This window comes from Conger conger, chromosome 12 (assembly GCF_963514075.1).
Source record: "Conger conger chromosome 12, fConCon1.1, whole genome shotgun sequence".
NCBI lineage: Eukaryota > Metazoa > Chordata > Actinopteri > Anguilliformes > Congridae > Conger > Conger conger.
In genome coordinates this window covers 37,168,128-37,181,418 of record NC_083771.1, presented here as the reverse complement: position 1 = coordinate 37,181,418, position 13,291 = coordinate 37,168,128, and the positions used below count along the sequence as shown (strand labels likewise).

The window sequence follows — 13,291 nt, the reverse complement described above, 5'->3', positions numbered from 1 at the left end:
ATATTAGATACAATTCTTTATGTTTATTCATAATCACAACTTCTTTTTTCATTAAGTTAACGGCTGAATAAAATTATAGTATATATTAATGGGCATCATTTGAAAAGTAGGATTTTGGTGCCATCTTCTGTAAAGAAAGGTACATGGAAAACACATTTTAAGGATTAAGACATTTTATATTATATAGATCTATTTAAACATTACATTCTGCAACAATTTAATGTTCATTGTGTTTACATATTGTATGTAAACAATATGTAAACACAGTATATGCTGTGTATGTCCTAATAAACATTTGATTTTTACCACTATAATAAGCTTTTGCCTATCCGATGCATCCATTGAGGAATAAAGAGTTGAATCTTACACAGTCCTTTCAGGCCATTTTCTATAGCAACACAATTCCAACAAGTAAAAAAACTGCAAAGCACTGAAAGGTAGGTGCTTTACTAATCATTTAATGTACAATTATGCATGCTATCATTTAAATACAAAACTCATCACTTTGGATCATTTTGATGCCTAGAAAAGACAGCTATATGCAGTAATTTCAGAAGTAAAATCTATGTCATAGTCTACATCATAAGCAAGCTTAATACACACATTGTATAAGTGCAGACATATGTTAATTAAAGAAGAGCACATTATCACTTTTCACTTTTCATCACTTCTCATCACTTTGGGTGCCCTGGGAGGACTTCCAGACCCTGAGCCCGCTGGAGGGGCCTGACAGTGGAGGAGCCGGGCGATGTTCTTCCGGCACTGAGATGAGCCATAGTAATAGATGACCGGATCCAGGCAGCAGCTCACACTGCCAATGCACACGGAGACCAGGTAAGCAGCGTAGGAGTTGACACTGTGCTGGTCGGCAAACTGTGAGTAGTGGACCAGCAGGAGGACGTTGGACGGGGTGAAGCAGACCACAAACACCGTCAGCACCGTGAATGCCATGACCACGGACCGGGTCTTCTTGGAGCGCTTTGACCCGCTGGTGCGAAGCAGGACTTGGATTATGCACACGTAGCAGGCAGTGGTAACAACGAGGGGGATGAAGAAGAACGCACAGGAGAAGGTGAGGAAGAAGTAGAGGTAGTAGCTCCGCTGCTCGCTGAGGTCCAGCACGTCATGGCAGGTGGTGATGCCCAGCTGAGGCAGACACACAGTCTGCTTGGACAGGAGGATGGGTATCACCCCGGCAACAGCCAGCAGCCACATGGCAGAACACACGGCCACTGCGTTCCTCCGGCGGCGCCAGGCCAGCGATCTAATGGGGTAGACCACGGCCAGGAAGCGATCGGCACTGATGCTCATCATCAGGAGGACCGAGCAGTACATGTTGCAGTAGAAGGCGGCGGTGACCACACTGCACATGGCCGGCCCATACACCCAGTTGTTGCCATTGAAGCTGTAGGACGCCTTGAATGGCAGCAGCAGCACAAACAGCAGGTCGGCCGTGGCCAGGTTGAGCATGAAGATGGCCGCCGGCTTTTGGGGTCTGACCCTGAGCGAGAACATAAAAACGGCGGCAGCGTTGAGAGGGAAACTGATGATGAACACCAGGACGTAGATGCTGGGGATGACCGTGGTCAGCAAAGAGCCAGTCAGGAACAGTTCAGCCTCTTTGTCGATGACCTTTGTGTCCTCTCCCCTACAGTGATTGAGGGGCTGGATACTACTACTGACCGTATTTTCAGTACTGTCTCTAGACCCACTGATGTAAATGTGTTTATTTTCATAACGCTCTGCAGGAAAAGCTCTTGAAACTGTATCTGAAATGATAAAAAAACATGACATTATTGCATGTTTTTCAAGTATTGTGATCAGCTTTTTATAGCTCTACTCATTTTTGCTAGAACAGTGCACATCCACTGCTACAGTGTTGTGAATTGGTATTTCTGATTTCTGCATTTATTGCAAACTGTATGTGTTACACTGAATAGTTTTGTACAAAATATAATTAGACAAAGGGAACAAATGGTAGACACAGAGCACATTTATAAAATTACTGTTCCATTTATTAAACGAAAAAAAGTTCATATCACCCATATCACCCATGTAAAAAAGGAATTGCCCCCTTAACCCTTTGAAGCTGAATGATGCAATTTGTGTTGAAAGCACTTTAATCTCTGTCAAATAATTATTTCTGAATGTACTGTCAGAACATTTTCTTTTTTTCCATATGCAGGGGAGACTTGTGACTTAAATGTGGAATTGATGGAAGTGGAGTTGTGTTTGAAAATCATGCCTACATTTTTCTAAGGGCATGCTATGGAGCTGGGATACAAATTACTATGGCTGTGCCTGGTGTGCTTAGAAAGACAATGGAGCCACAGCCACAACATTGGACAAATCCCCTTTTGTTCAGCAAAAATTGTAATCTGCAAGAAATATCTTGACAGTTTTCCTAAAAGGACATTTGGAGACTCCGAAAGGACACATACAATTTTGCTTACTAACTTATACAACACTTTTTGACCATTTTGATTGGCTAATAGCTAATAGCTAATTGTTTATCCCTTCCTCTTCTGGGGTGTATCCCTTGTCTCTAGGGATGCCCTCCAAAAATATGTGTGGTTATCTCACGTTTTGTGGGTAACTTTTATAACCCAACTCGGACCCTACTCGCCTTTACAACATTCCGCAATTTCACATGCTATTTATTATTCAAGAGCTGGCTTGTTGTCTTATTTATAAGCATATCTCAAAATAATAAAATATTTAGCAAATGTATTAGGTTCTCACTGACATAAAATGGGGTCATGTCACTGAAAATGCTATTGTGGAGTCAAAGGTGTTTTCACATACATATTTGTTGTGTACATCAAGCTTTTTGGCATAACCTCTCAAGAACTGTTTTTGCCTAACAATATTTGTGTTGCTGCTACAACAAGGTAAACTTTTTAATGTGCAATTTGAGTGCAATGGTGCAAGCGAATAAGCAACGTTATGAAAAAGTGATTCGCTAGCTATGGATATTCTGAAATGGTTGAAGCCGAGCACCAGCAAAAGAACTACTGTCCCGCTACAGTTTCCGAATGAACCCAAAATATTGTTTTACTCTGATGATAATATTGAGCATATAATCAAGCGTTGCCAAAATCTCAGTGATCGTTTTATGTAGAGACTTCCAGTAAACTATGTCGTATTCAGTTGGTAAATGCATTGATGTGGTGTGAACTGTTTATTTTGTAATGTCTGTATTTCCAAGGCCCTAAACAACATATTTCAAGTCAAAAACCTTGTGAGTTGTATTGTGCGTATACACTGAAATTACAATTATTGACAGATCTAGCCTCCTTTCCTTTTATAGTACACCAGATTGATGTATTTAACTGTTAAAATTGTCAAAAATGTATCCTGGTCTCGCCCACTTCTGCACCCCCACTCAATTCAGATGCATCCTTAGTGATGTTATTCTTGAACCGGGCCTGTGGCCAGTACACCTCAAACATCGCCAGTGAATGCGCCAATGCGCCAAGTTGATTCCAGAAAATTGTGTCCTTAATCTCATTAATCAAAATTACATTAAATTACATTTCATTTAGCAGACACTTTTATCCAAAGCGACGTAAAAAAAACAAAAAACGTGCATGTCAAGGTCAACAACATGCAACAAACAACCGAACATGCCAGATAAGGTACAATTCATATAAAGCTGGTTGCTATGAGCGTACACTCACCAAGCACTTTATTAGGAATATTTTTACTTTGTTACACTTACTTATTCATGCAATTATCTAATCAGCCAATTGTGTGGCAGTGGTGCGATGGATAGAATCAGGTAGATACAGGTCAGGAGCTTCAGTTCATTTTCACATCAACCATCAGAATGGAGAAAAAATGTGATCTAAGTGACTTTGACCGTGGAATGTTATTTGTGGCAGACAGGATGGTTTGAGTATCTCGAAATTGCTGATCTCCTGGGATTTTCACACACTAGAAAACTAAACTCTAGAGTTTGCAAACAATGGTGTAAAAACAGAATATAATGTATTATATCCATGAATGTAAACAACACCAATGACAATTTCTTTTCTTAGCAATAAAATCAATATGAATCCTTATGAAATAATATGAAATATGAAATATGAAACCAAGAACATCAAAGGCATTTTATGAAAACAAAAATGCCTTTGATGTTCTTGTTTTTAAATGCGTATTATGTCTTCTGTAGTTATGTAATCTTTATCAACCCTTGTTAGAAAATAAATATTAATGCATATTATAAAACAATGTATGCATTTTTAAACCCTCCAGTTAACTTCCCAAGCCCAATGTCCTTTGCACAGATAATCCAAATAGCAAAAAAACGGGCAAGATGGTAAAGAGGATACTGACCATTTTGTGCAGCTGCGTTGTGCAGACAGAGAAAAAACAACAATTCTAAGAACATGGCTGTAGTTTCCACTTCAAGTATTCGTGTCCGGGAAAATGTATGTTGAAGTGTTCCACCCATCCATTCACCAGTGTCTGCTTCTGGTAATGAGTGGTGAATTGCAGTTCAACCACAGTTAAGATATTGATGATGTCAGCATGATAATATTATTGGAAACGATTTACATTAGCTCTATCACAGAAAGTATGCATTATGCATTCATGGGTATTACATAGAGCGTTATGAGTGCTTTATAATATGCTTTACTTATCAACCTGTGAAGCTGTTTTGGACTACAGAGCACATTCATGAATGCAATAATAAAATAATAGAATAAATGATAAATAAAAATACTGAATAAAAAAAAAAAGAAAATAAAAAAAAGAAAATAATTATAAACTGAAACAATAATAGCAATACCTGTAGGCTAATATGCGTATTATCTTCAGGTCTTTCAGATGGAAGGATGGATAGAACAAAGGAAGGATGGATGGATACAGTGGCTGCATATAATAAACAATATGGATAATGGTTTATATTTTATGTTCAAACATACAGGGAAACTATACTTTTATTTCAATACATTTACTCTCATGTTGTAATGTTTTTTTATTTAGTAATCTAATTTTTTCTTAAATTCACAGGTGCCAAAATGATTGACACCCCTAACAATTATTGTAAATAAAATAAAAGTGAGTTTGCCCAACCTAATTGGAGTTATAACTGGAAGAGAGTGCTTTGGTCAGATGAGACATTTTTGCCATACACACCATCGACATGTTTGCCAGTGAAATGGAATGCATACAAGGAGAAGCACCTCATAGCTACTGTGGAATATGGTGGTGGGACATTGATGTTTTGCTGCCAGTGGTCGAGGGGCACTATTTCATTTCAATGACACAAAGAATTTAACAAAGTATCAGGAAATCTTGCCAGAAAATCAGGTTGCCTCTGCTAGGATAGGCAGCTTGTCAATGACTCCAAATATCCACTCATCAAAATCCATACAGAAATGGTTAAGTAAAAACAACAACCATGTTCTGCAATGGCCATCTCAGTCTCTATCCTTAAACTCTTTGAAAAACCTGTGGTCTTAACTGAAGAGGGGTGTAGCCCAAGGATATCAATGATTCTGAAAAGATCTGCATTGAGGAATGGTCATAAAACCCTCCAAATGTGTTCTCTAACCTTATCACAAATTATAGTAAAATACTCATGGCTGTCATCTTTGCCAGGGATGTTTGCACAATGTATTAAACAATAGTGGAACCTGAAAATATTTTTGGTTTATTCCATCAAATCAATCATTACATTACATTACATTAATGGCATTTGGCAGACGCTCTTATCCAGAGCGACGTACAACAAAGTGCATACCCATAACCAGGGATAAGTGCGCCCTAGAGGGAAGTACAATTTCAACTGCACAAGAAAGATAAGGACCAGGGCCTATTAGAATTTTTTTTTTTTTTTTTTTTTGAAACGAACAAATAAACAAACAAACAACAAAGCCAAAGAGACCAAACTTAACCATCCAAACACTGCTCACCTAGCCAACTAAAAATACCGATACACAAAGTAAATCACAAAGACAACAATTAACGTTCACAGGGAGGTAGGGAGGGATGGGGAGAGGTGCTGCTTGAAGAGGTGCGTCTTCAGTTTGCGCTTGAAGGTGGGGAGAGATTCTACAGTTCTGACCTCAACGGGGAGTTCGTTCCACCACCGTGTGTCACAGTGTTGTACTTTGTGTTGCTAGCCACTAGGTGTCACTACATTGATTTTGTCTCACTGCTTAATTGTCTTGTTGTACGCACCTGTTGTTAAGTCTTGTGATTAGTGTTGCCCATTGTCTCCTGTATATAGCCAGGTCCTTTTCACTTGGTCTTTGTTGAGTCTTCACTTTAACCCTCTGTGAGTAACCCTGTCTGATTCCCTGTGTACATGTACCTTGATTGGATATTCTGTTTTTGACCCTGGATTGTTTGTACACTATGAGACTTTGATTGCCCTTTGTGTTTGAGTATTTTTAGTTTACCCTTTTTTGGAAGTTCAGCGTTGTTTTTTGGCTTTATGGAATTTTGGAAAATCCTCTGTTTTTGTTTTTGTTTCGTAAATTTCTGTGCTTTTGGAACTTTGTATTTTGTTCAAATAAATAATTGGACTACACCTGCAGTAATCCGCAATTGAGTCATCATCAGTACTTGGTGGTCTAGGGGATTGGCTAGCACGCCAGAGACCGGGGTTCTAGACCCGACCGTGACAGAAGACTCAACCATGTCTGACCCAACGGATGCATCTGCAGGAGAAACCAATAGTGTTAATCTGGCGGTTTCTGAAATTCAAAAAATCATGACAGCTCTCAACAGTTTTTGTAGCACTATGGACACTCATGAGCAGGCTCTCACTCTCCAGCAACAGACTCTTGCCCGTCATGATCAACTCCTTCAGCAGCTCGTCCAGTCGGTGCGGAACCCAGGACCCGATCAACCAGGGGGACAGCCTCCATCTCCCGATCCTCCGGCCCCACCACAACCGGCACCTCTACACCCTGGCGCGGAGCCATGTCTACCTGCACCCCAAAGATACAACGGTAACTCTGGTGGTTGTCGTGGGTTCATAACGCAATGCCAACTGACCTTTCAGCTACAGCCCACCAGCTGCAGCTGGCAAAGAGGCGGCTAAGAGACTCTTGCTTCTCCGCCAAGGGGAAGACCGAGCATCTGATTACGCCATTTCTTTCCGAACTTTGGCCGCAGAAAGTGGCTGGAATGAGACGGCCCTGGTTTCCACCTTTTTAAATGGCCTGTCGGACTCACTGAAAGACTGTTTAGCCGTAACCGAGTGCCCTAACGATCTTGAGTCTCTCATCTCTCAAGCTATACGTCTAGATAATCGTCTCCAGGAGCGTCAAAGGGACCAGACCTGTGTCCAGCCGCCAACCAGCGTCCAGAGCCGGTCCACACCTCCCGTACTCACCTGGGACTCTCCTGCTTCCCCTGAGGCCACCAAACCCATGCAGATTGGACAAACATGGCTCTCGCAGGAGGAGAGGGATCGGAGACGGAGGGAGAGACTGTGCATTTATTGTGGTAAATCGGGCCATTTCAGACGTTCTTGCCCCGAACTCCATGGAAAAGTTCACCCCCGTTCAGCCGAGGGAGGGCTGTGACGGGGGTCACTTGTTCTCCCGAACTTCCCGGAACCGGAGTCTACCTCTCAGTAACCTTGGCCTGGGGAGAGCGAAGGCACTCCTGTCAGGCTTTAGTGGACTCTGGTGCTGCTGAGAATTTCATTGATACCACCCTGGCTCAAAGACTGGAAGGCTAGCACCAATGTTTTGAATTTGATGCGAGCCATGACAGGCAGCCAGTGGAGGGAAGTAAGCAGGGGGGTGACTTGTGAGTCTCATCTAGAATGCAGCAGCTCGTCTGGTCTTCAACCTTCCCAAATACTCACACGTCACCCCCCTGCTTACTTCCCTCCACTGGCTGCCTGTCATGGCTCGCATCAAATTCAAAACATTGGTGCTAGCCTTCCAAGCAGTTAAGGGGTCTTCCCCAGCTTATCTACAAAAAATCATCAGACCCTACACCCCTGCCAGACCTCTTCGTTCAGCCTCCACAGGCCGCTTGGCACCTCCCCCTCTCCGAACCTCCACATCACGCTCACGACTACTGTCTGTTCTGGCTCCACGGTGGTGGAACAAACTCCCCGTTGAGGTCAGAACTGTAGAAACTCTCCCCACCTTCAAGCGCAAGCTGAAGACACACCTCTTCAAGCAGCACCTCTCCCCATCCCTCCCTACCTCCCTGTGAACCTTAATTGTTGTCTCTGTGACTTGCTTTGTGTATCGGAATTTTTAGTTGGCTCGGTAAGCAGTGTTTGGATAGTTAACTTTGGTCACTTTTGCTCTGTCTGTTTGTTTCTTTGTTCTCAAAAAAAAAAAAAAAAAAAAATAGGGGCCCTCGTCCTTATCTTTGTTGTACAGGTAGCAGTTGAAATTGTACTTCCCTCTAGGGTCTTTCAGCGAACTTATCCCTGGTTATGGGTATGCACTTTGTTGTACGTCGCTCTGGATAAGAGCGTCTGCCAAATGCCAATAATGTAATGTAATGTAATGTGAGTATTTGGGAAGGTTGAAGACCAGACAAGCTGCTGCATTCTGGATAAGTTGGAGGGGTCTGATGGCGGACGGTGGGAAGCTAGCCAAGAGGGAATTGCAGTAGTCCAGGCAGGACAGAACCATCGCTTGGACCAGGATCTGGGTCGAGTAGGGGGTGAGAAAGGGGCGGATTCTCCGTATGTTGTATGGGAAGAACCTGCATGACCGGGTCACCGCCGCAATGTTCTCGGAAAGGGACAGTCTGCTGTCCATCACCACGCCGAGGTTCCTTGCACTAGGTGATGGCGTGAGTGTGGTATCCCCGAGGGAAATCCAGATGGGGAGAGGTATTAGCAGGGATGAATATCATTTCAGTCTTACCTGGGTTGAGCTTTAGATGGTGGTTGTCCATCCAGCTCTGGATGTCACTCAGGCAAGCAGAGATACGGGCTGAAACCTGTGTATCAGATGGTGGGAACGAGATGAAGAGTTGGGTATCGTCCGCATAGCAGTGGTAGGATAGCCCATGTGCATTGATCACAGGGCCAAGGGAGCGAGTGTAAAGAGAAAAAAGAAGCGGGCCTAGGACTGAGCCCTGGGGAACTCCTGTGGTGAGGGGCCGAGGTGTTGATACCGAACCAGCCCAGGCAACCTGGAAGGAGCGACCAGAGAGGTAGCACTCAATCCAGTCCAGGGCTGTGCCACAGATGCCCGTTGCTGACAGGGCAGACGGGAGGATGGAGTGATCCACAGACCCACTCAGCGACGTGAGCCACTACTCACCACAGCCCTACCAGAGGGCCCACAGCCCTACCAGAGGGCCCATGGCAGCGCATTGCAGCAGACCTCTGCGAACTGGAAAAGCAGAATTATCTTGTGGTGACAGACTATTAGGCGACACGGATGGTGCAGTGGGTAGCACTGCCGCCTCACAGCAAGGAGGTCCTGGGTTCGAATCCCGTCGGCCGGGGCCTCTCTGTGTGGAGTTTGCATGTTCTCCCCGTGTCTGCGTGGGTTTCCGCCGGGTACTCCGGTTTCCTCCCACAGTCCAAAGACATGCAGGTTAGGCTGATTGGAGAGTCTAAATTGCCCATAGGTATGAGTGTGTGAGTGAATGGTGTGTGTGCCCTGTGATGGACTGGCGACCTGTCCAGGGTGTATTCCTGCCTTTCGTCCAAAGTATGCTGGGATAGGCTCCAGCCCCCCTGCCACCCTGTTCAGAATAAGCGGGTTAAGATAATGAATGGATGGATGGATGGATGACAGACTATTACTCAAGAGACGGTGCAGCTAAACGGGCTGTTCCGATCCACACCTCGCTCTGTTGTGTTACAGAGCGACCCCCAGTGCAGCGACCGGTGTGAGCCCAGCTCAGCTCATGACTGGGAGACGCATCAAAACTACACTTCCTATGTTGGAAGAGAAGCTACAGCCTGCACCTGTTGACAGACAAAGGGTTCAGGAAAAAGGCATACAGACAAAGTCTTCCTACCAGTTCTACTATGACCACCGCCAAAAAAAGACAGGAGTGTGTGTTGAGTGTGTGAAAAGAGAACATGGATTTTATATGTTATTAAGTTTGATTACATATTGACGGTATTGATATTGTCATTGATGACTTTGACTGTTTTTCATACTGACATACAGTTGTTATAAATGATGCACTCTTGAGTTATGACTTGGAGATATGGAAATGGACTGTATGGCTGTTGCCGAAGTCGAACACCCATGGACTGTTTGAACTGTTCCAGAGTAATAGGGACAGCAACTACCGAGGGCAGAATAATCCCTACGTTGCTGTGGATGGTGGGCAGTCTACCCCAAAATCCTAGTTTCTATGTGAACCTTTGTTATGAGATTACACCTGTTCTGTCTTGGGTAATTCATGTGATTTCTCAACTACTTAAAGGGGGAGATGTAGTGATAAGTGAATGTATGGGCCACCGTAGTGCCCTACCTGTGATGTCATATTTACGCGCTTGAGAAATAAACCGGCAGTTCTATGAGTGAACCCTACACGGTTGTCACGGTTAATGCCTCCGCATAAGACATTGTACTATTCTCACCTGATGTTCATTTCTTAGACCCAATCCCATGTCCCGCCTAGTTTGTCTCATTCCCCTGTGTATTTATACCTGTCCACTTTAGGTTGCACCTTGCTAGTTCGTCTTATCCTGTTTTTGAGTCCCAAGCCCTTTATTCCTTCCCCCTGTTCTATCCCCCTTATTCCTGAGCCTTGTTTTCCCGAGCCTTGTTTGTTTTCCTGAGGCTTGTTTATCTGGATTCCTGTTCATGACCCCTGCCTGCTTTTTAGACTCTGTACTTTTGCCTGTGGACTGACTGTTTGCCTGTTTGTGACTACGCTCTGTCTGCCCCTTCATCTGCTATTAAACCTGCTATTTTCCACACCCCTGTGTCTGCTTCTGGTTCCTCTGTCCTCCCTGCCATGACATTTTAATTGATGGCCCAATTTACCAGACTTATCCCTATATTTTTGGTCTCATATTAATTGGAACATGATTTTTTGACATAGATAAATGGTATCAAGGATTGTGTCTCAACATTAAGGGGGTAGAGTGGCTGGGGTTAATGTCAAATTGAAAAAATATAATTTTAACATTCTTAAGAACCCAAGTGAGCACTGGCATTCTACTGAGACCATGCAGTGATTTGTCACTTTACCGACCACTTTAATGTCTTGTGTCAGTGTCAAATTCAGTTGAAAATACAGTTTTAAATGTTTAAAATGATGACGAGGTAGCAACAGAATTTTGTGTCATTTGGAGGCTAGCCGTCTTGTCACCATTGACCAGTCACCTGGCAAACAATCACAACAGCTGTGTTCATGGCAAGTCTCACAGCCTCATAGATCTATCATCTTGCGAAGGAACTTTGAAGCCGATTTTCACAACTGCCTCCCTTGATATCTGGAGTTGAGAGATAACTTTGATATTGTTAGAAAGTCCACATTCTGCTTTTTCAAGTTTCAAACGTAAGTTTTGGGGTCAATGTGACTGGTTTAGGTAGACCAAGTCACATTTATCAAGAGTGCCAATAATTCTGGAGCCCACTGTAGATAGATATGTACAAATTAATATCAATGTGCACACCTACAGCATGACTTGGTGATGCTTAATTAATGAAGATTCGTCCAGTAGTGAAAACAGTGCATGTAGAGCAACTTTATGAGCTATATTTGAGAAGCAAAACAAATTCATGACATAACTGACATAATTGTGGTGTAACATAATTTACAGTCATCGCAAAGCCACAGGAAGGCATTATGCAATCTCTGCTCTTAGTGTTCATTAAGTGAACCACTGCCTGGACACACCACACCCTGCAGCTTTGTGTTATGAACAACAGAAATGACTGCCAACAATGCAGAGACTTGAAAATTCAAAGATCTCACCTATGTTTTATTACAACATTTTAGCAAGCAAGGTTTAATTTGTGATTTCTTTTAAGAAACGTTGCTTCTTCACTCAAATGGTAAGGACAGCTATATTATATAACTTCATTTTCAAATTATAAAAAACATTACATCATAGTTCTTTCCCCTCATTACCACAGAAACTACAATTCCGGCCACATTATGGACAAATGTGCAATTAGCAATGTTTTCAACCAAATTTTACTGATGTTTATTAAATTACATTACAGTCCTTTAGCAGATGCTCTTATCCAGAGCGACTTACAATAAAGTGCAAATCAAAACTATTTGTAATGTCTTTGTGGGAGCTGAGCATGCTGCTGTCCCAGGTGATTAATTGAGTCATCTTTTAATTCCTAAATTAGGCTCTCTGGTACCAGGGACCAGTTTTCCTTTGTACTATTTGTAGAAAAAATAAGCGATACATGCTCTAATGAGCATTGTTATAAAGAAAAGCACTGGAGAAGATCAACTAGATTCTGGCCTTGTATGACATACAGCACCATTTATTGTGAAGCCCTTATTAAACATATTTAACCTGACAGTTATTAATGGAAAAACTTCAAAGTATGGAAGTCTGACACTACTGTGGGGATTTCGCTGATATAAATAATTATTGCCCATTTCTATATTACCTGTTTAGCAAAGATTCTTTAATCACTGGTGTTGGTAGCACAAAGTTTTACCAAATAATTAAAGTGACCGTTTTGTCAGGAAGCAGCAAATCCGATGTTTGTGTCTTGAGTCAGGAAAGTATTTATTGCAGGAAGCCAGCATGAAGAATTCACACAAAAGTATCCATCGAACCATTGGAGTTCGGGGACTTTATACAAGTACATTTGCAAGTATTCAAATTTGGGTGCTAAATACAGTGTGACCTCTGATTGGTCATTCGTTATACAGGGTTGCCCTATAGGCTGCAATTTCTACCGCTGTGTTTTATTGGTTGTCTGTAAAACAATGGAAGCTTCCTGCGGACATTAACATGCATATGTGAAGTTTTTGTAATACACAAATCTGTCTGTCTCCCAACACTGGTAAATAATCAACTTCACACTTTCTTATCCATTAACACTATCCTGAAACAACATTAATCTGGTTTCACACCTGATCACAGATGGTTTCAGAATTATTTATCCAATAGGAGTGGAAATCCTATTGAAAATCAACATTCTCTAGGTGTCCCACAAGGTTCCGTCCATGGACCTCTCTTGTTCACCATTTACATGACATAGTGGCCAAAATGAGAAACTGTAACACATATTTTTATGCTGTTGCTACAATGCTGTACTCTTCAGTACCATTACTCACTCAGGAATGCTCAAACCTACAGACTGTTTTTAATATTATATAAATATCTCTTACAAAATCTGCCACA

At 42.4% G+C, this 13,291-nt stretch overlaps 1 protein-coding gene across 1 annotated transcript; it reads right to left on the bottom strand.

The window, feature by feature from the left end:
- Positions 1 to 654: 654 nt before the first annotated feature.
- Positions 655 to 7,393, bottom strand: LOC133141580 (proteinase-activated receptor 1-like). Its single transcript, XM_061262146.1, has 3 exons — positions 7,301 to 7,393; positions 6,784 to 6,947; positions 655 to 1,648 (listed from the first exon to the last, which is right to left on the bottom strand). Exons 1-3 carry the CDS (start codon positions 7,391 to 7,393, stop codon positions 655 to 657), a joined length of 1,251 nt encoding a protein of 416 aa, XP_061118130.1.
- Between the last annotated feature and the right edge of the window lie 5,898 nt (positions 7,394 to 13,291).